An 18,745-nucleotide genomic window follows, 5' to 3' on the forward strand; every position below is an offset into this window, starting at 1 on the left:
GATCCTGATAACCAAAAAACAGCTCGTTTCTTCGGTGTATAGGAGTGCAGTTGACCCTTTGCAAAGCCTTTGTTTATGCAAACAAATTGCACAAATATTTGTATATCATATTTATTCAAATTATAACCAACACTTTGGCAAAGAGGGTGGGCTATAAGTTATTGAGAGCAAGTGTTATTGAGAGACACCAATCACAAACATGTTGTGGTACAAAAAAATATTAGGTTCTACTAACTTAAAAAGAGGAGTCATTAACGCAAATGTTTTGGCTTTGATTAGTCTGAACTTACCAGGATTTACAGTGAATATATGTAAATATGGGACATTAATGATCGTGAACATTCGCCTTTCATTGTTTCTAAAGATTTCAGAGGAAACTTTGGTTATGTGTTTATCAAAAATACACAAAAGGTAAGACATGTGACTTCTGCCTGAGACAAGGAATGCATCGTATTACAATCAGTTCTTGTGCTTGTTTTTCCACATACTACAAACTTACCAGAACTCCCCCGCCTTAATCTACAAGTCATGAGATGTAGAAGTTACGATAAAACAGCTCAGCAGGCCTGTGATATCATTTATGTAAATTCACTGTATTTTCTTAGAATTTAAAGTATTACCAGATCATGATGTAAATGTATGTGTGCATTCTTTGCCATTGCAGTGCTTAATGAGACTCCTGTTACTGTCATGCATGGTGAGCCTGAGTCAGTTTTTCACTTCCTGCATTTGTCACATGATTAACAGCAAAATCTCAACAGCTTCCTGCTTAGCTGTGTGTTTAGGGAGTTTTGAAGTGCTGTATTAGCTTTATTATTGCAAATTAAAAAAAAAAAAAAAAAAGATTGTTTCTCTGCATTTTACTGTTTTATTAAGTCTTTATTTATTGTAAAGTCTGGTTAAGAGTCAAGGTGTGAGACAAGGAAGTGACCCAATTCGTTTGCACTGGCACAGAAGTTGTCCTAGACTTATAATGACACCTGACAAAACTTTTTTATTATTATTATCTATTATTGACACCGTAAAATATGTCAGTCATAATCCGCAATGACCAATAAGGAGGCCACCAACTTTACAAGTTCATTGCATCAAGTGTACATACACTATTATTTCATATGCACTTGTCAGAGTTAGACTTTTCAGAAAAGTGGCCCTTCAGGACAGAGATTGGCACCCCTGCTTTAGATTAAAATAAGTACCATTAATAACTTATTTCTGTGTCCCCTTTTAAGCAAGCAATTTAATGTGAATTAAATAATATTTAATCTTATATTACAAATGAATATCTGTTTTTATGTAGATTTAAATAATTTTAAAACGTTTTATTAAACAAAATAACTGAGAACTGGTCATGTAATATACCTAAACAAATTAGTTATCTGCTTTAAAGACGGATGCACAATAAATCTCGCAATAACAGATCTTACAAGCTAAAATACAGACAACAATATTAGTTTTCATTCACTTAATAGTAAGCTGAGCACTGTATTGAATTTCTGGGACGCTGCTGAATGTCCAACTGCAACTGTGATTGGACAAACACTCAGACCGGTTGAACTTCCTTTGCTTTATCAGTGGTTTCGTTTCTGGCGAATAAGTGCAGTGTGCGACAGACTTTCAACACCACACAGGCTACTAACGCTGCTTTATAGCTTGCAATCCAACGAGGTTTCTGTGTCAGGTGCATCGAAAAACAGACGAAAATGAAGCACGGATTATTATTGATCACGCTTTTCATTGCTGCAACAGGTAAAGCAGATTATTTACTCGCTTTTGAAAGGGAATATTAAATAGTGCGCTTACCTTTTGTCCACCATTTGGTAAACGCCATTTTAATCATGTATTTTGATATACTGAAAGATTAAGAAGCTGTATTAAGTATTTAAAGAACTATGTTCACTTTAAAATCAAACGTACTGGTTTGGTCAACAAGGAAGTGGCGGTGGTGCAGGATACACCTGTAACCTATCATTTCATTATTAATGTGTGTAATTCGTGATTAGCTTTTTTTTTTTTAAGTATTATTCAAGATAACTTTTTAAATCAATTATGACAGCAACCGACTTGATATGTGACGCTTTTTGGCAGCTAAACTGGTTTCGATTTCCACGCTAAAATTAAATTCAACGCGGTGGAAAAACACTGAGATCAAATCTTCACTGCACTTCAGACTAACATTATCAAGAGCAAATGCGAGAACTGTTGAAAAAAATGAGAAATGTTGTTGAAGTTCAGCTATTGTCGTTTGTTTTTACATTTAAAACCAATGTAGAGTCAAGTTTACAAGTGTACCATGTGGTAAACAAGTTGACATGCGAAGCTTTCCCTAAAGTTAGCGCCAGTTACTTTGCCAGCGCTTACATTTCTATTATACGTCCAAACCAACGATCAAACATCACGTGAAGTTGTCTGAAGTGAATTGGCACATTTCCCTGTTGGGAAATTTTGACGTGTGCGTTCTTGTGACAGCGCGCGCGCTCTTGAGGAAGTGAATGTACGTATGTAAATAGAACCAACGAGTGCACTACAGATAGAGGCTCAGTGCTATTATTCTTTATTCATCACTAGAAATGTAGCGTAGTTATTTTTTATTAATCTTTCTGGAGCATTTCTGTGATTGAGGATGCCACTAATTTTTATTTTTGTCTGAATCTTTCTCCTCAGCTCTGACTTCAGGTCAGTACAGTTCAACAAGTAAGCCTCCTCCGACTACAACCACCCCTGCCCCGACTACAACCACTCCTGCCCCGACTACAACCACTCCTGCCCCGACTACAACCACCCATGCCCCAAACACAACCACCCATGCCCCGAACACAACCACCCATGCCCCGAACACAACCACCCATGCCCCGAACACAACCACCCATGCCCCGAACACAACCACCACTATTGCCCCGAACACGACCACTCCAATCCCAGCTCCAACGCCATCTGCCAACTTGACAGTGGGGAAATATAATTCTAGTCAAGATGGAAAATTATGTATTCTGGCTGACTTTGCAATTGGGATTCGTGTGAACACCAGCGAGGTAAAAGATTTCTCTGCATCCAAATGTAATTCACTTATATCTAAACCTATATCATTAACTCTTCTGAAACGTTTCTCTTGCCCTCTCTAGGTTAACGACACATTCATTGTACAGCCAAGCAAAACTACTTCCAGTGGAGGATGTTCGGAAAAGACAGCTAGTATCAGCCTTTTATTCAGTGAAGGTGGAGTTACCTTAAAATTTTTAAATGTAAGTATTTTGTCTGAATGTTCATTGATGTGGCAACAAAATAGTTGAATAGTGATATTCAACTGATGTGTGTTGGTTAAACCTGAGTTTGTGGGGTCCAAAAAAACAGGAACTTTAAGCCACTTTAGGAGGAAGTATAAAAGACTATTATTGAAATCAGAGTGCCCTCCCAGTAACAAATAAAGCTGTAAATTCACAGGGGAGGCACCAGGCTGAGATACGGTGACCTGCATCATATCAGCATGCTGCATTTATGTTGATAATGTTTGTTAGTCATTAAGGTCAAGTTCAACCTGATGTTGTTGTTTACCATATTGAAGTTAGTTTCAATGTTATATAGCCAATTTATGAACTGGCCTCCAGAGCATAGACTGCAGCTCTGCACAAGAACTTTGGCCAGAGGAGAAATGGTCGTGTCCAACAGACCATTTTTTTCCTTCACTTCGTTAATTGGTGAAGTTTGTTTCTTGTCGCTGTCGCCACTGGCTTGCTTGGTTTGGGAGCTGCGCATCGATGGATTTGCTCTTCAGTGTTTGGACTTTCAGCAGTGAAAATTAAACCACACTGAACTGAACTTCAACTCTGAAAACTGGACTGACACCGTTTCAATTTACTAGAACTTCTATGTGTTAAGCTGCTTTGAGACAATCTACATTGTAAAAGCGCTATAGAAATAAAGGTGAATTGAATGAATTTGTTCTGCTTGTCAAACATGTATTTATTTTAAAAACTGTATTGTAGTTATGAATTTTTTTGTTGTTGTTGTTGTTTTTAATTAACATTCTATTATATTTCTTTAAATTTTTCAGAATGAAGCAACACAGAAGATCTATGTGGAATTTGTGGAAGTTGACTTGACCTATGCTTTCAAAACTGGAGGTAAAGTCCTTTACATATGACAAGTACCACCAACAACAACACTCATCTTAAATGTATTCCGAGTATTTTCAACGTTTTATCTGTATAGTTGTACAATATTTGCATTTAGGTAGTTATATGAAAAGTACACATTTTACCATTTGTCTATTTTATCTCTTGAAAAGTTTTAGATAATTTTATTTAATATTGGTTGTTCAAGAATTGAATCAAAACGTGAAATAAATGGCAAACAAACACTAGACTTTGAAGATCAACCAGTTTGACAACATTAAATGTCACATGCCACCATTTAAGTACGAGGAAGTATTAAGACTGGTTTTGGTTACAGTAAATATAATCCCTTCTCATGGTGTGAAAAATAAAAAATAGACGTTGCCTAAAGTGTAGTACAATAATGTATGCATCCTTATGTTTCCATATTTCATCTGAGAAAGTGGAGTTGTTTGGTTCTAACTATATTTAATAATGCCTTACAGTTGAAGTCAGAATTATTAGCCCCCCTTTGAAATTGTTTTACTTTTTAAAAATATTTCCCAAATGATGTTTAACAAAGGAAGGAAATGTTCACAGTATATCTGATAATATATTTTTTCTTCTGGAGAAAGTCTTATTTGTTTTATTTCTGCTAGAATAAAAGCAGTTTTTATTTTTTAAATTCATTTTAAGGTAAAAATTATTAGCCCCCTTAAGCTATATATTTTTCTCGAAAGTCTACAATCTAGTTAAGCCTTTAAATGTCACTTTAAGCTGTATAGAAGTGCCTCGAAAAATATCTAGTCACATATAATTTACTGTCATCATGGCAAAGATAAAATAAATCGGTTATTCGAAATGAATATTATGTTTAGAAATGCGTTAAATAAAAAAAATATTCTCCATTAAACAGAAATTGGGAAAAAAAATAAACGGGGGGGGGGGGGGGGGTCTAATAATTCAGGGGGTTTAATAATTCTGACTTCAACTGTATATATAAACCTTATCTCAATCATATGTGGGATTAAGAACAAAAAGACACTTGACTTATAGTTTTATCATGCACAACTGTGTAATGAAATATTATTTTTATTTTTCTCAATGAAGTGTCAAGAGACTACTCTGGGAAGAACGAGTCTTTGGAGCTGTTTACTTCTGCTCCGGGTCATTATTACTCCTGCAGCTCTCAGACGGTGTACTTGGGGAATGGTCTGAGTCTAGACTTGACCCACAACAAAATTCAAGCCTTCAACTTCAAAAACAATGAATTCGGGACACGTAAGTATAAAGTGATGAGAATTCTGTCATCGTGTATTAAGTGTCGGTTGCTGTTTCTTTCCTCTGTTGATCAAATATGTAGATTTTTTTTTTTTAAAGAATGTTGTAAACTGGTAGCCATTGACTTCCATAATTATTTTATTTTTTTACTATGGAAGTCAATGGCTACCAGTTTACAACATTCTTCAAAATATCTTCCCTTTTTGATCAAACGAGGAAAAAGTCCTAAAGGTTTAGAACCACTTTATGTGTGTTAACTTAAATTTTTGGGTAAAATATCCCTTTAAATCACTCCCGTCTTTGTAATAAATAACAATCAACCTAACCTCTACTTTGTTACAAGCTACATAACAAAGTATAATTAGATTCTGCCGCATACTGCATAGAAAGTACCGCATACCTAGGGCCAGACAGAATCTGCGGCCACTTTTTGTTATTTCTGCTGAGAATTTTGTAAAAATCTGCAGATTTATGCAGAATTATTTTGGGAGTATCATAACTAAAAACTTAAAATATAAAATAAAAAATAATACCTTTTTAACTTTTATTAAATCATTACAATGCAAATTCATCTAGATCCACTTATTTGGTAAACAAAGCAAGTCTCTCATAGTATATCTACTAAAAGACTGAAAATTTTACTTTAAAACTGTGTTTTAAACAAATGAACACTTTCATATCAGTCAATATTATTACTAAATTATTATTATTATTATTAAAAACTGAATAAATATAAATTTGCACAAGTAAATAAATACTCAATGATCTAGGCTAAAAATCAGCGAATTTCCGCGTGTGCAGATTCCGTGTGGGCCTACGCTTATCTTAACTTATCAACTTGTTTACAAAAATTATTTTTGTTGCAAATGTGCCAATGCAAAGAAGCTGGTTAGACCAGCCAGATGACTCTCTAAACAGCTGGTGCAAAGAAAAAGTCCAACAGCTTATAAGTTCAAAGGCTACCTGCTATAATTAATTATTAACTAATATGGATCTTGTTCTTTGGATTATTATTATTTTTATTTTTATTTTTTTAAACATCTGCTATTTTTTTAAAAAATAACTTGCTAGATTTTTTTAATTATCTGACAACAATCAATTAAAATGTTTCTTTTAACACAACAGAAAATGATTAGTCATTTCTGAATTGTTATATATTTGGCGTGCATCTCTTTCTAGTCTTCATGCGTATTAAGGCTGGAATAAACTACACAACCTTTGCTCAGATTAATAGTCTAGGGTGTGTTTCTTCAACAACAATGCATGCTTCTCACCAATGTTTCCTGAATGGTTTCATATCTGTTGTTCAAACCACTTTAATTTTTCTCTGTTACTAGAACTTCTGTTAATTCAAAAGATGCACTTTAAAATAATGACTGATCGCTGCTGTAAATAGCAGACATGGCATTAAGGGACTTTATTTACCCTAATTTTTTGCTTTTTAAATGTTTTAACAAACTAAATGATGTAAGATGAACGTTGTGCATTTGTGGGATTTAATGTATAGATTGCTAGCTTGCTTATTTTTCACAAGTGGTAGTTCCATCCACAAATTTGCAATAGGGTTTATGAAATGTTCATTGTAATAATACTTTCTGGAAATACCTACAGGGATAGTTCACCCAAAAATGACTCTCCCTTCACTATTTTCTTTTTTCTGTTGAACACAAAAGACATGTTTAGGAAAGCTGGAAATCTGTAACCATTGACTTCAATAGTATTTGTTTTGACTATGGAAGTCAGTGGTTGCATGTTTTCAGCTTTCTTTAAATCATCATCTTTTGTGTTCAACACAATAAAGAAACTACTAAAGGTTTGGAACCACTTGAGGGAGAGTAAATAGTGAGTCAATTTTCATTTTTGAGTGAACTATCCCTTTAGGGGCTATCCAAGCATGACAACTCCTAAAGACATTATTCTAAAAAACAGAAGCATTCAGATGACAGCTATGTGAACCATGAAGATGTAGAGAAATTATTTAATTGGAACTACTTTCAGAACGTTTTTTCCCTTGCTAATAAATGAAAAAACATAGACTGCCAGTCAGAATCCATTGAAATATAAAGGGCTACCACAATTTAAAGCTACAGTCAACACTCTGGAGAAGCTCATCGCTTGATGTTTAGCCATCTTTTTAGACATTATTCAAAGATGATAACCATCTTGAAAACAGTTGGTTGTATTAGGGGAGGGAACGATGGAAGCTATGCAAAACATTAAGCAAATCAAAGTATAAAAGTACAAGTACCTCTGGTATCCAGTATAGTTTTGTCGTCTTTGTGTTGCCTCCTTTGAAAATTCTTTGAAAAAATAATGAGTTGTTTTAATTCCACTACATTGCAGTTGCTAAATTCTCTGTTTGATTAGATTACACAAGCTGGATTCACCTGGTCAGATGCGCTAGAAACGTAGCACACTGAGGACATCTGCTGGTTATAAGAGGCAATTGCAAAATAGTATAAACTGAAAAGAAACAGATCATTATTATTATTATTATTATTGTTTGCTGGTGTGGACACAAAAATAGTATATAATAGTATATATAATATAATGGTATATTTATAGTTATTGCCCTTAGTGTGAATGGCCATTTAATCATTAAACTATCTTGGGAAACACACTACTAGATGAATCAACAGTAGTTGATCAAATTCAGGGATATGAGCTGATCGATTTCTCATCTAAATTGCCACCTAGTTGGATAAGACCAGACATGTGTTCAATGGACTTTAGAACATATATTGTTTACAGTTGTCATTTGTCTCCTAGCAAGTGGTGCATAATTTGCATTTATTTCTTCGGATTGATTTGAAAGTCTAGGGTCAAATTTACACTGCAAAAGTGGAACGGAGGTGCATCTAAAAGAACATTTAAGCCCTTGTCAGATCACACGCATTTGTGACACAAGATTAAATAATTTCTTCTAGTGTTCTTCTAATTTCTTCTAGTTCAGGACACCATCGCAGAAAGTCTAGCATGTTTAATTTTTTTTTCTCATTCTTCACAATGAGTTCCATCACGTGGGTGACACTGTGCAATAGGAGCACATAATTTCTTGGTTATATCAGAGGGTGGTACTGTTAATGCGCTGGTCAGGTAATCAAAAAATAGGCTGCATATTTACTTATGGATGCGTCACGGGTGGATAAGATCAATCATTGGTTATGCAAACTTTAACTACCTTTTTTAAAATATTAAGATGTTTTAAGCAGTTTTATCTGACAGACTGGCACAAATACACAGACATCTCCATTCTCACAATGTGTTTCTGAGTTCTCTCATCCTTCCAACAGAGTTTGTTCTTCCGAGATAATCTGGAAACATGTTCAGTGCTGCGAATACATTGTAAAAGCAATTCCTGCTTGTTTAAATATGTCATTTAATAGTGAAAAATTTAATATAGGCTTCTCTGAAACGGAATATTTCACTTTAATTTTATTTATGCTAGATTATTATTTGATTTAACAAACCAACACAATCTCATGGTAATTCACAATGCATATAGCAAACTTGTTTTGAAACGCATCACCTCGAATGTTATTCTTGTTTATAGATAACTGACCAACAAATGATACATTAAAATTATAGCAAACGAAATGTTTCAAAAATATATTTTTTCCAAGAAAAATATCCGAATTATTATATTTTTGTTTGTGCCCCTCCACTACTCAACTGTACAGGTGGATGATTTGCTTCGCTCTGAGGAAAATAAGGAATTAATAAATGCTTTACTGTGATTGTATCACAAATCTCAGTTATATTTGTTAATTTTTTTAATTTGTCATTATTTTAAGGATTCTGTCTTGAGCATCTGATTTTTCAAATTCTGATTTGCTTTCATTTTCTCGTCTCACTCGCGGACAGTTCAGGCGAAGTGTGTAATAAACCCATGGCAGAAAAAATATACACTTGGATTTCAAAAAAAATATCTTCATATTAAAAAGGAATCATAAGTTTGATCCTATCCATGTTGTAACAAATGCCCTTTAGTAATGTAGTTAATTGTCTGCAAGCATCAGTGTTTATTGAGATTAAAATAAGATAAAAGAGATAAGAAATATTATTATAGCAACACTTGTGACTGTTTGGGGAAATAACGCTCGCTGTAGACATCACGGGATGGCTGATCGTGAAGGAACGTGTAGTCTGGCACATTTGTGACTCACAACAAATCAAGATTTATTAAGAAAGGAAAAAAAAAAAAAAAATCGCATAATTTAACATGGGGACTTTCGTAACTGACAATAAAAATTGTGTGATCTGACCAGGGCTTTAAGTGTCTTTACACTGTTGTTGCTTAGAGGTGGCATAAATGCATACAAGTTGTATACATTATAACTTGGACTTGAAAGGATATTTGACCCAAAAATGAATATTAACTCACTATTTACGCACCCTTTTGTAGAAAACCTCTTGTCAGAAAGCTGAAAATCTATAACCATCGACATCCATAGTAGGAAAACCAAACACTATGGAAGTTAGTGGTTACAGGTTTCTTCAGAATATATTCGTTTGTGTTCAACATTAAAAAAAAAGAAAGTCAAACTGATTTGGAACACTTAAACGATGAGTAAATAATGACCGAATTTTCATTTTTGGGTAAACTATCCCTTTGATTTGTGTTTGTAACATCCCTTCCTTAAATGCACTTCATTTTAGATGAAATAGAAGCTAACATGTAGTACAATCTATACATTTTAATTCCAATCATTTTTCATACACTTGTAGTATATGATCCTCAGTCTTTACAGATTATTTTGTAAACATTTACAAAAATAGGTGTACATTTTAATTGAATCTAGTTTAATCTAGAAAAGTCATGTATTATAGAGGTTTTCTATTCTTACAATGACATTTAACTTGTTCTCTTTGCTTATACAACAGCTGATGTGTGCAAGGCTGATCAACCTGACTACCGCGTTCCCATCGCTGTGGGCATAATCCTCATCATCCTCATCGTCATTGTAGTCATCGCTTATCTTATCAGCAGGAAACGGAGGACTGATGGCTACCAGTCACTATAGAGGTCTAAAGTTTGTTGTTGTTTATGTAAGAACCAGCAATTCTGGTTTACGGGAATTTTAATACTGTTATGTATGTTGTAAGTGAATGTTACTTATGTGTACCGATAAACATGGATGGCCTTGGATCTGTCCGAACAATGTTTACTATGCAGAGACGGTATGGCACATCCTAATACAAGCTGATGGGGCCACATCACAATTACTACTAAAAGATTACGATAAAGCCAGATAAATGGCTCAGTATGTGGCTTATTTAGCATATCTTTATGAAATAATCACCCTTTTTCAAGAACCTAACCTGTGGCTCCATCTTAAGTGTAAGTGCTCTTTATCTATAGGTGCTCTTTTGTTCCTGACACAGACTAATGCATTTTATTTGTGATAGCCGATGTTAATCTGAGCTTTCCAAAGGGGCTTTAAAACCTAAAAGGCTGCATAAAAGGGAATTCAGCTTCTTGTATTTGTTGATGCATACACATCTTGTTTTGTAATTAATAATGTATGCGATTTTTAAAAGCAGTTTCATTCTGATGTGAATTATTATATTTCTGTTTTCAAAGCGAGTGTCTTGCTGTACTATTGTGATCAGAATCTGCATTTATGCACTGAATAAAGGGAATGATGTTTGATTTTTGGTTAAGAAAAATAAATAATTTGTTGAAAAAAATTAAATGACTGAATTATTTGTTGCATTTAATAACACAAACTGGGATATTCCAGAAGGTTGTCTGACATAGTTGGGTAATTTTAAGGATATGCAAGTGGGTAACCTCAGCTTTCAGTTCCAAAAACCAACTTTCTGGATATGTAAATTTAGCAGCTTATGACATTTCTGAACAAGTTTTAGGTTAAGTGGTGTCTGAGCTACATCTGTTTCTTACCATATTTGATAAATTCTCAAGATGATATAAAATAATTTTTGTGCTGCTATCTTTTTAGCTTTAATTTTATCTCATGTGGTGGTTATATTTGTAAATGAAAAAATGGCATATTTTCAAACGTGCATATTTATTTTTAGACTGCGCAATCAGGCCCGATCCTCACCACTTTTTACATTTTTAAATTCCACTGCTAGTTGGGCATGGGACGATGGGGAGGTGAGGAGTTGTTTTTTTACCCAGCCATTTAAAAACAACATGTATTAGAGCAGTAATCACAATACCGTGAAATCGTGATATTTTTCTCTAAGTTTATCATACTGTCAGAATCTTACACCGGCCCGTACCTACTGCTAGTATACATATAAGAAACTTACTAGCTTTTTCTTGGACATTCGTTTATTTAAATAAAGCAATTGCACATTCAAAATACTTTTTGCAATGGTGGGACTGAGAAACCTCATCAGCGCATCTAAAGACAGAAGATGAGTACAGTATTTGACACCAGTCTAATAATAAATTTAAATATACCTAGGTAATTATTCGGACGGGGTGCATCTTAGGCAAGTACACTGTAAAACCCAACAGTCAACTTTATCAAATGGAATGAGTGGAGTTAACTCAAAATTTACTGAAAGTTAATTCTACTCAGTTGAAAAGAGTTTTGAACTCAGTGTTGAAGGTAATGAGTTAATTAAATACCTCGTTACTTCAACTTAAATGGAGTAAGTTCACAGTATTCATATAGATTAGTTTTTAACTCAAATGGTTTGTAGCAATTGAGGCGATGCGGTGGTGCAGTTGGTAGTGCTGTTGCCTCACAGCAAGAAGGTCACAGGTTCGAGCCTCGGCTGGGTCAGTTAGCATTTCTGTGTGGAGTTTGCATGTTCTCCCCGTGTTGGCGTGGGTTTCTCCCTAGTCTAAAGACATGTGGTACAGGTGAATTGGGTAAGCTAAAATTGTCCGTTGTGTATGTGTGTGAATGATTGTGTATGGATGTTTCACAGTGATGGGTTGCAGCTGAAAGGGCATCCGCTGCGTAAAACATATGCTGGATAAGTCAGCGGTTCATTCCGCTGTGGCGACCTCAGATTAATACAGGGACTAAGCTGAAAAGAAAATGAATGGTTTGTAGCAATTGGTTTCCTTAAACGGTTTGAGTTGCCTTAACTTATTGGGTTTTACAGTACTCCGTTGGGTTGAGTTCTCTTCATTTATTGGGTTTTACTGTGCTAACATTGCTATGTTTTACTCAAATGGATTAAGTTCACAGTACTCATTAGGATTAGTATTTGAATTTAAATGGTTTGCTGCAATCGGTTTCCTCAAATGGTTTGACTTACCTTACGTTTTACAGTGTTGGCTATATTATTATTATTTTTACTACAACTTCTACTTAGTAGGCTTTGCTATGCAGTTAAATTACTGTAGGCTTACTCTTTTCTGAAGTCATAATACCAACTAGTTTTAAGAATTGTGAATTTTTTCTTCCCCCATTTCGGGCACCACCTGGATGTATGGCACTCTTAGCATTTGCCTATACTGCCTATGTCTGACCCTGTGTGCAATAACATGTTTATTTATTCATTCATTCATTCATTTTCTTTTCGGCTCAGTCCCTTTAATAATCTGGGGTTGCCACAGCGGAATGAACCGCCAACTTATCCAGCACATGTTTTACGCAGCCGATGCAACCCCTTGCACCTTCCAGCTGCAACCCATTACTGGGAAACACACATACACACTTAATCACACACATACACTACGGCTAATTTAGCTTACCCAATTCACCTATAGCACCCTGTGGAAACCCACGCAAACACGGGGAGAATATGCAAACTCCACACAGAAACGCCAAATGACCCAGCCGAGGCTCGAACCTTGCTGTGAGGCGATTGTGCTACTCACTATGCCACCACGTTACCCCTAACATATGTTTAACGTCAGAAAATTTAGGAAATCAATATTTGGTGAAGTAACCTTTCAATCACACAAAAAAATTCTGACCAACTGTCAAAAGCAGATCCAGCCACAACATTGTTCATAAACCTTTATATAATAAAAGAAATGTCAACATTTCACTCAAACCTATACCTTTTAATAACAGTAAAACTGGCAGTTTTGTGTATTACTTTGGGTATTATTACAATATTGTGTATTTTCTGAGAATGTGTATGGGGTATATGCAGAAGTATGCATAAAGACTTTTATTTTTTCAGTAACCTGGGTCAAACGCTTCTGGTAAACTGTGCAGTATGCCGTAACAAAATCGGTGCGTTTAAGGTCTGTTTTCCTTAAAAATCAACGATTTTCACTGCCTGATTGATATACGATATAAAGTAGGTCTCAATATGTACAAAAAGCACTGCATTAAATTACAGTTTTCTATGCCATGTCTTTAAAATATGAAAATGTATTTTACCCCAGTATTTTTTAAAGGAAGTTTCTGCGCTAGCCTGCTGATCCTGACGGGTGCATGCATGTAAATAGCTTAACTCGTCTTACGCTCGAAATACTAAATAAATGTTGAAGTTTATTTAACGGATTATATTTTTAATTAGCATTGCAACATTGATGCTGTAAAAGTAACTGTATAAAATTGAAAAAAGTCACATTAACCTTTCACCGGAAGTGAACCGGTATGGGAAGAAACACTAGGGCTGTTTCTCAATTCCAAGAACGTAGAGAACGGACTCGTATTCTTGTGGAAACCTTGTTCTTGCCAAGTTACCTCGGAAGAACGAACTCAGAAGGCCGTGAGAACAGAAAACGCATCCTGTGAGAAATGAGATGCTGCGTTTTTCCTGATGGTCACATGACCGTTACGTGTTTTTAACGGAAAGTTATTTACACTGCCGGCCTTCTGTAAAGGGCCAAGTTCCTTTGATTCCACCCCCTTTTCAAATCAGTGCCACAAAGTAAAACGAGCAGAAGTGAAAACAGCTTTGCAAACTTATGGTTGAATATATGCACATTTATAAAAATAAAAAATAAATTGCCCAGCTAGATGTTTATTTGCAGTTCTTTTATCTTTGCAAATTTATTTATTATTTCTCAAAACTTAATTTATCTTTTGCAGTTCTTTAATTTTGTTAGCAAAACAAATTTTTCAATTCAATTCAAAATTTTATTTTTTGAGATTTTTGGAGATTTGCATTTGCATTAATTAATTTATTTTTGCTCAATACTTTTTTGTATGCAAAACTTTGTTTTATTTTGTAAGTATATATGGCCCTAGATTGACTCGTACTATCCCTTTAAACTCAAACTGCGTGTAATGGCGCTGTAGAGGATATTTGAAACCACTAGAGAAGGGAGGAAAACAACAACAGTGGACCTACAGAGAAACATTTCATTTGCCAAAATTAAGAGAGGAACTGAATATATTCTTTGTCTCGTCAATAGGCTACACACATTCTGGATTGTTTATGCTTGTAACTCATGCAGTTCTCTTTCATAAACTAAAGTCAAAGTGCGGACATGCCCCATCTGGTTTTAGTCCAGCCTTATCATCTGTATTGTCCAAAAAGTGCATTAAATCCTCATACTCCAGATGGGAGAGGGGCGGAAACATTCCCAAATCCCCACAAGACAAGAGCCCCTTTCACAGATCCAGAATTTGTTTTGTAAGGAAACTTTACAGACCAGCAAAAGAAAATGATAAGTAAGACATCTAATATTTAACGAGTGTATTAAAACTGAGTATGTGTACCAGTCGAGTGACCCAGAGACTTGTGTTGATGCTTGAAAGCAGCAGCTGAACCCGAGGCTGAGGCGGCGGTGTCTGTGGGAGCTGCAGCCCGGAGGCCCAGCGACTCAGCCGAGGCTGGAACATTAGTGGAAGTTTCTTTCCAGAAGAACCCCCGTCAGAAATACAAATACCTGGAGGGAGAACCCAAGATTTTAGGGGTACACAAGAAGCTGGTATCAATATACGGTACAAAGTGGTCTCAAAACATCTATTGGTGAGGACTGTTTTTGTTGTTGTTTTCCACAGATTACGGAGATCGCGATTACGGTTTTCTTTATTGGTTGGAGAATTTCATTTTATCTTGAAGCATATGGGTGGACTACAAACATAACTATTCTGCTCTCCAGTATTGTGAGTATACATTTATTCTAATTTTTTTTTCTGTAAAAATATGTCTCAAATTTCATCCTGCAGATAAACGTAACCTAATTTAAAGGGCTAGTTCACTCAAAAATCTTAAACCAGGTTATCATTTCCTACTCTTTACTCTACCTTTATGTTGTTCTAGTGTCATGTGCCGTGTTTTTCGAACCACAAAACAAGAAATGTTGGAAAACCTCCAGCTTTAACGTTTTTAAATAGGGAATGATGAGACGAGGGACAGAGTTGCCAGATAAAGCTGACTTTTTCCAGCCCAAAGTTCAAAACGCAAAAAAACGCCCAGAATATAAGATTTATGTTTTATTTAATTTAAAATCGAAATTAACTTAGTTACTTTAACTGTCATTATTTTAACCATACAGCTACAAACACCAGCAGTCACAGCATAGATCACATTAAAACACTATCCCCCTCTCACTGCACTTAGTGTTAAGAGTATGTTTTACTTTTGAAATTGGGTATAAATTCGTCCTATCTGGTGTTTTAAACATAATTAGGTGCTGCTTATCAATCAGACAACGCTTCCATGTTCTTGCTGTGAATTGTGGAAAAATGATTGATAAAAGTGTCATGATAAACCGCTGTGAGTTTTACCCATAGACTGTAAAATATATGGACGGAGTATCCGTGACGTCACCCATAGGTTTCTGAAGAGCGCAAAAGAAGCCACAAGTAGGCGCGGCCAACCGTCGCCATTTTGTTCGCGCGTCATCGCACCCACGGCGGGATACCAAACAAGGGCAAAGAGGCGGAGAGTGGGCGGAGCTTGCTTAGACCTGGCAGACAGACTTTACTGTGGGAGAAACGCTTGATACTTTATTACCTGCGACTCGTTTGTGTTCTGACCACATGTGCTTGGCTGTACACTATATCAATAAAGTGATTAGACTTTCAAAAACACTGTTGTAATACATTGAGCCACTAAAAATTGCTCTTATGACGTTTTTCTACAGGAGGAAAACGCGAATTACTTCTAAACACTTCAGATATAGTCTGTGTTAGTAAATGCAAGACTATTGATGAACTCCAGCATAACACTGTATGACAACGCTTCAGATGACTGTTTTATAGCCTACAGCTAATCTATCTGTCAGATTCTGGAGTGCTCTACGGGTCTAAAGAAAAATATTAATTATGGAGCCAGGACTAGCGGAATTTTGATGAATTGCAGTTTCAGTTACTTCCGTATTGGCCTCCCGAGGGAGAGCGGGTTGCCGCCGCTTGGTTTTACCACAGGCGCTGCGTGATGCGCGTACACGCGAAGGGGAGACAGATTTGTCCGGGTGTCAGATTTTGATACAACTTTCCTTCACCTCCTCTTTCTTGTGGATAGGCCCACGCGGTTTGCGATATACACTGGTCACTACCAACTGAATGGAGTAGGAACACACAGTTATGTTTTGTTAAATAAGTTGAATATAAAAGTTACGTTTCAAAACCGCCCAAATTTTGTCAACCCACCAATGCCATTTTTTACCTACAAAATCAAATTTAAAACCGCCCAATCTGGCAACACTGGGGACAACTGGACAACCTTTTTTTAAAAGACATCAGGAATGGGCAATACCATCTTATGGACAATACCATTAGTTTGTTTAATACTGTACATATATGTTACAATTTTAACAATACAGATGATATTTTTATGTTTATTTCTCAAAATAATATACTTTTAAAATAATTTCTCATTCATACAGACAAAACACATCCATGTTATGCTTTTGAGTGCATTTTTAAAGACCTTTTAATACTTCCTAAAAGCAGAACTGTCATGCGTTTTCATAATGCACTATATAACTTGCAATTTTAATCAAGTTTTAGATTGTCTCTGAATCTTCAGTAATAATAAGCCTGGCTCACGCTCCAATTTGAGACGTCATCTGAGACAAGTTTTGAAAAAGATATGTAACACCTTTTGTCTTAAACAGGGCATTATTGCTGGCAGCGTGGCGATAGCAGCTCAGAATCTCCACCTACCAACAGTATGTCTGGAAATTTTTATAAACATATAATTATTTTATCATTGTATGCCTGAACTGAAAATGTACTTAATTAATAAGCATTTATGGCTTGCTGTCATTTTATTTCTTAACAGCTCAAGGCTTGTTTGGGAATGCAAGTCGTCACATCTGTGGCATATTTTGTCTGTGGTGTCATTACACTTAATGAGCAACATTTCCACCCTGGTGGGTGCTGGAATTACCACGAAAATTACCATGAACAAATACCTAGCAACAGCACATGTTTACATGCAGAGGTAAGTAAAGCACTTTAAAGAGGTTTTTTAGGCATTGTGTGCAGTTCACCGCATTCATGTACAGTTGAAGGCAAAATGATTAGCCCTTCTCGGAAATTTGAATTCATTTTTTAAATGTTTGCCAAGTGCTGTTTAATGGAGAGATTATTTTTCCAATACATGTTTAAACATAATACACATAAAACATGTACATAATATTTTAGTTATTATTTAAGCTGCTAGTATTCAGCTTAAAGTGTAATTTAAATGCTTAATTAGGTTAATAACAATGAGGTTTTTAAATTCCAGCCAAATGAAAAGAAATATTTTCTCCAAAAAAAAAGGAAATACTGTGAAAAATGTTGTTGTTGTTATGTTAAAATATTTGAGAAATATTTTTAAAAGAATGACATTTTCAAAGGAAGGCTAATCGTTTAGTCTTCAACTGTATAATGCTATTTAATTTTGTTCTCTACTCACAGAAGCTCTTCAATCAACTGGTTTTGTTAGACGAGCTTTTGGAGATGGTTCAGATAGTTCTGGCTCTTACATTAGCCGCATACTGCTGCAAGGTGATTCCATGCTGCTCTCCCAGGTCTAACGTGGTAAGAAAAGCTCATTCCATAAATCTGGAGATGCTGGCAAGCAATGTTAATGATGCGCATAATAATAACATGGTGCTCTTCGTTGTCTTTTTCAGCCTGTTATTGTTATGACGCCACCTGCAGCTCCAGAATGAATGCGAGAGTGTGTATATAAATAGACACTTAATACTTTATACCACACTCAAATATATCACTAACACAAGTCATGTATTGCCAGTATGAATCTTAAACAGTGTTACAGGACAAAACATACTAATACATGTTTTGTACCCTTTTTTATGTAGCCATCTTAATACAGTCTTAATATGTTAGTTTACTTATAAATTGTTAACATCTGATTTAGTGTTACAATTTAGTAGCCTAGCCAAAGGAGGATTTCCTCTGAATTGTACCAAAGATTTTGAATTAAAGGCACAATATGTACATTTCTTTTCATTAAAATAATAAACAAAACACTACAACAGTGTTGTATATTTTGCTGACTTACTGTGTGTACTT

The 18,745-nt window shown here is 35.3% G+C and overlaps 2 protein-coding genes across 3 annotated transcripts; both read left to right on the plus strand.

Annotated features, from left to right (window-relative positions):
• The first annotated feature begins 1,583 nt into the window (after positions 1-1,583).
• cd68 (CD68 molecule) lies at positions 1,584-11,068 on the plus strand. The gene is made up of 6 exons (XM_056461160.1): positions 1,584-1,749; positions 2,665-3,032; positions 3,123-3,242; positions 4,052-4,121; positions 5,202-5,372; positions 10,257-11,068. The coding sequence occupies exons 1-6, from the start codon at positions 1,704-1,706 to the stop codon at positions 10,394-10,396; spliced, it is 915 nt and encodes a 304-aa protein (XP_056317135.1). The 5' UTR covers positions 1,584-1,703; the 3' UTR covers positions 10,397-11,068.
• A 3,733-nt stretch (positions 11,069-14,801) lies between these two features.
• On the plus strand, positions 14,802-18,729 carry LOC130231758 (membrane-spanning 4-domains subfamily A member 4A-like). 2 transcript variants are annotated; one of them, XM_056461161.1, is made up of 7 exons: positions 14,802-14,938; positions 15,026-15,183; positions 15,272-15,376; positions 17,335-17,388; positions 17,502-17,663; positions 18,125-18,247; positions 18,343-18,729. In XM_056461161.1, exons 1-7 carry the CDS (start codon positions 14,932-14,934, stop codon positions 18,379-18,381), a joined length of 648 nt encoding a protein of 215 aa, XP_056317136.1. In that variant the 5' UTR covers positions 14,802-14,931; the 3' UTR covers positions 18,382-18,729. The 2 variants fall into 2 exon arrangements, with proteins under 2 accessions (XP_056317136.1, XP_056317137.1); XM_056461162.1 differs by having other exon boundaries at positions 14,806-14,938; positions 15,029-15,183.
• The last annotated feature ends 16 nt before the right edge of the window (positions 18,730-18,745 follow it).

This window comes from Danio aesculapii, chromosome 7 (genome assembly GCF_903798145.1).
Source record: "Danio aesculapii chromosome 7, fDanAes4.1, whole genome shotgun sequence".
NCBI lineage: Eukaryota > Metazoa > Chordata > Actinopteri > Cypriniformes > Danionidae > Danio > Danio aesculapii.

Coding starts and splice junctions, on each gene's coding strand:
- LOC130231758 (XM_056461161.1), top strand. Junction 15,184..15,271: donor GAGAACCCAAGATTTTAGGG/GTACACAAGAAG, acceptor TGTTTTCCACAG/ATTACGGAGATCGCGATTAC. Junction 18,248..18,342: donor GCTCTCCCAGGTCTAACGTG/GTAAGAAAAGCT, acceptor TGTCTTTTTCAG/CCTGTTATTGTTATGACGCC.
- cd68 (XM_056461160.1), top strand. CDS start 1,704: ATGAAGCACGGATTATTATTGATCACGCTTTTCATTGCTGCAACAG. Junction 3,243..4,051: donor TTACCTTAAAATTTTTAAAT/GTAAGTATTTTG, acceptor TAAATTTTTCAG/AATGAAGCAACACAGAAGAT. Junction 5,373..10,256: donor AAACAATGAATTCGGGACAC/GTAAGTATAAAG, acceptor CTTATACAACAG/CTGATGTGTGCAAGGCTGAT.